Here is a 2,268-nt window from a genome sequence, read left to right as displayed (position 1 = left end):
AACTTTTTCTATCATCTGCTGGCCTTGCAAAACTCCCATAAAATTCCCATTTAATTTCTTATGCCAACCCATGATATATCAAAACCATGATGGGGAAAGTCGCAATGTGGAAAGGATAACTATATTTTCCATCCTGCAGAATTTACACAGAGAAGTCAAAGAGCAATGTTAATGTTGGGATTTCTTTGTCCTGTATTTAATGAAGGTTTTCTTTTTGTTTTTTGTAGATCTTGGTGTTGATAGTCCAAACAAATAAATACTCCCAGTGGTGGGGGGAAAAATTCTGACCTGTCTCATTTGTCCCATGTTTGTACATGATAGGGAAATGACCAAAGCCCACGATGGGCAATGAAACCAGAATAACTGAGTTTGTCCTCCACGGATTGACAGATACTGAGGACCTGCAGGTGGTAATTTTCTTGCTCCTGCTGCTAGCCTACCTGGTAACTATTTCTGGTAACTTAACTATTATCACTCTAACACTATTGGACACCCGCCTACAGACCCCAATGTATTTCTTCCTCCGGAACCTGTCTTGCTTAGAGATCTGGTTCCAGACAGTCATCATCCCCAAAATGTTGGTCAACATTGCCACAGGAACCAAGACCATTAGCTTTGCTGGTTGTATCACTCAAGACTTCTTCCATATCTTCCTGGGGGCCACTGAATTTTTCCTCCTCACTGCCATGTCATATGACCGCTACGTTGCCATCTGCAAGCCCCTTCACTACCCAACCCTCATGAGCAGCAAAATCTGCACACAGCTCATCCTCACCTGTTGGCTAGCTGGCTTCTCCTTCATCATTGTCCCTGTGGTCCTGACCAGCCACCTCCCCTTCTGTGATCCCCACATCAACCACTTCTTCTGTGACTACACACCTCTGATGGAAGTGGTTTGTAGTGGGCCAAAGGTACTGGAAACAGTAGACTTCACTTTGGCCTTGGTAGCCCTCCTCGGCACCTTGGTGCTGATCACCCTGTCCTATGTCCAAATCATCCGGACAATCATTAAAATCCCATCAGCCCAGGAAAGGAGGAAGGCTTTCTCCACCTGCTCCTCTCATGTTATTGTTGTGTCTATGTGCTATGGCAGCTGTTTCTTCATGTATGTCAAACCCTCACCAGGCAAAGGGGTTGACCTCAACAAGGGAGTGTCACTGATCAATACAATTATTGCCCCCCTCATGAATCCCTTCATCTACACCCTCAGGAACCAGCAAGTCAAGCAGGTGGTGAAGGACCTAATTAAGAAGTTTACTCGACTCCAAAACAGGTAAGAAGAGCCCAACTTAGCAGGTGTCTCTACTTTTGGGCTATGGATGTTGCCTATAACAGAGTGGAGTGGCCTCCACAGAACAAATCCACAGCACCTGGGACCAAAAAGTAGGCTCTAAAGAGATCAGGCCACAGATGCTTCCTCTTGTCCACACCTGGAAAGTTCAGATTACCTCTAAAACACGAGGAAAATGCCCTGATAGTCTGTGAAAGAAATCCTTCTTAACTGACTCTCCCAGACAGAGGCTCTTTCTACTTTCCAGAGCACAGTCAGCATAGTAAGTATGGAAAAGCTAAGCTATGTCCCACAACCTCCCCAACTAGCGTAAGGATCCATAGACTTAGACACAGAAGAAATCATGGAAATCATCTATCATTACACATCTATTAAGCACCTACTACACGCCAGGCACTGTGCTGGTCAATGGGAATACAAAGACAGAAATGAAACAGTCCTTGTTCTCAAGAAGCTTCTATTCTATCAGAGGGTACAGGGTGAGTGTGTCTGTGTGTCCGTGTATGTGGCTGTGTCTGTGTCTGTTCCTGCGCCTGTATTTGTGTATACAAGGTCATGAGACTAGAGGTGGGGCAGGGAGGGAAACAGATCAAAAAATGTAAAGATGGTGCTTGAGCTGAACTTTGAAGGAAACTGGGGGTTCAAAGACTGAAGGTAAAGGTGAAATTGTGGTGGGGGAAAGCCAGTACAAAGGCACAAGACAAAAGAGTGCTATGTGTGAGGAATGTGAAGATGGCCAAAGAGTGCTGGAAGAGGAATAACATATTACAGGATTGGAAAGGCAAGTTAAAGACGTGATGCCCAACATCATGATTTTACAAAACAAACACCCAAGTCCCAAAGAAGTGAAGAGACTTTTCTTTTTTTTTTTTTTGAGGACTTGAACAAAAAGTGCCATGAGTCATTTAAAATGTCTGTTTAAAAATCACTTCCCAGATGAGAAAAAAAATCTCAGTTTAATCTGAATATACCTCACC

At 44.1% G+C, this 2,268-nt stretch overlaps 1 protein-coding gene across 1 annotated transcript; it reads left to right on the top strand.

The window, feature by feature from the left end:
- Nucleotides 1-341: 341 nt before the first annotated feature.
- On the top strand, nucleotides 342-1,273 carry LOC114032462 (olfactory receptor 2AP1-like; the record flags this gene model as incomplete). Its single annotated transcript, XM_027847776.1, has 1 exon — nucleotides 342-1,273. A coding segment is annotated over exon 1 (932 nt), but the record flags the coding sequence as incomplete, so codon positions are not given.
- Nucleotides 1,274-2,268: the final 995 nt, after the last annotated feature.

The sequence above is a fragment of the Vombatus ursinus genome, unplaced genomic scaffold (genome assembly GCF_900497805.2).
Source record: "Vombatus ursinus unplaced genomic scaffold, bare-nosed wombat genome assembly UNPS02005315.1, whole genome shotgun sequence".
Classification (NCBI taxonomy): domain Eukaryota; kingdom Metazoa; phylum Chordata; class Mammalia; order Diprotodontia; family Vombatidae; genus Vombatus; species Vombatus ursinus.
This window is presented reverse-complemented; position numbering and strand designations above follow the sequence as displayed.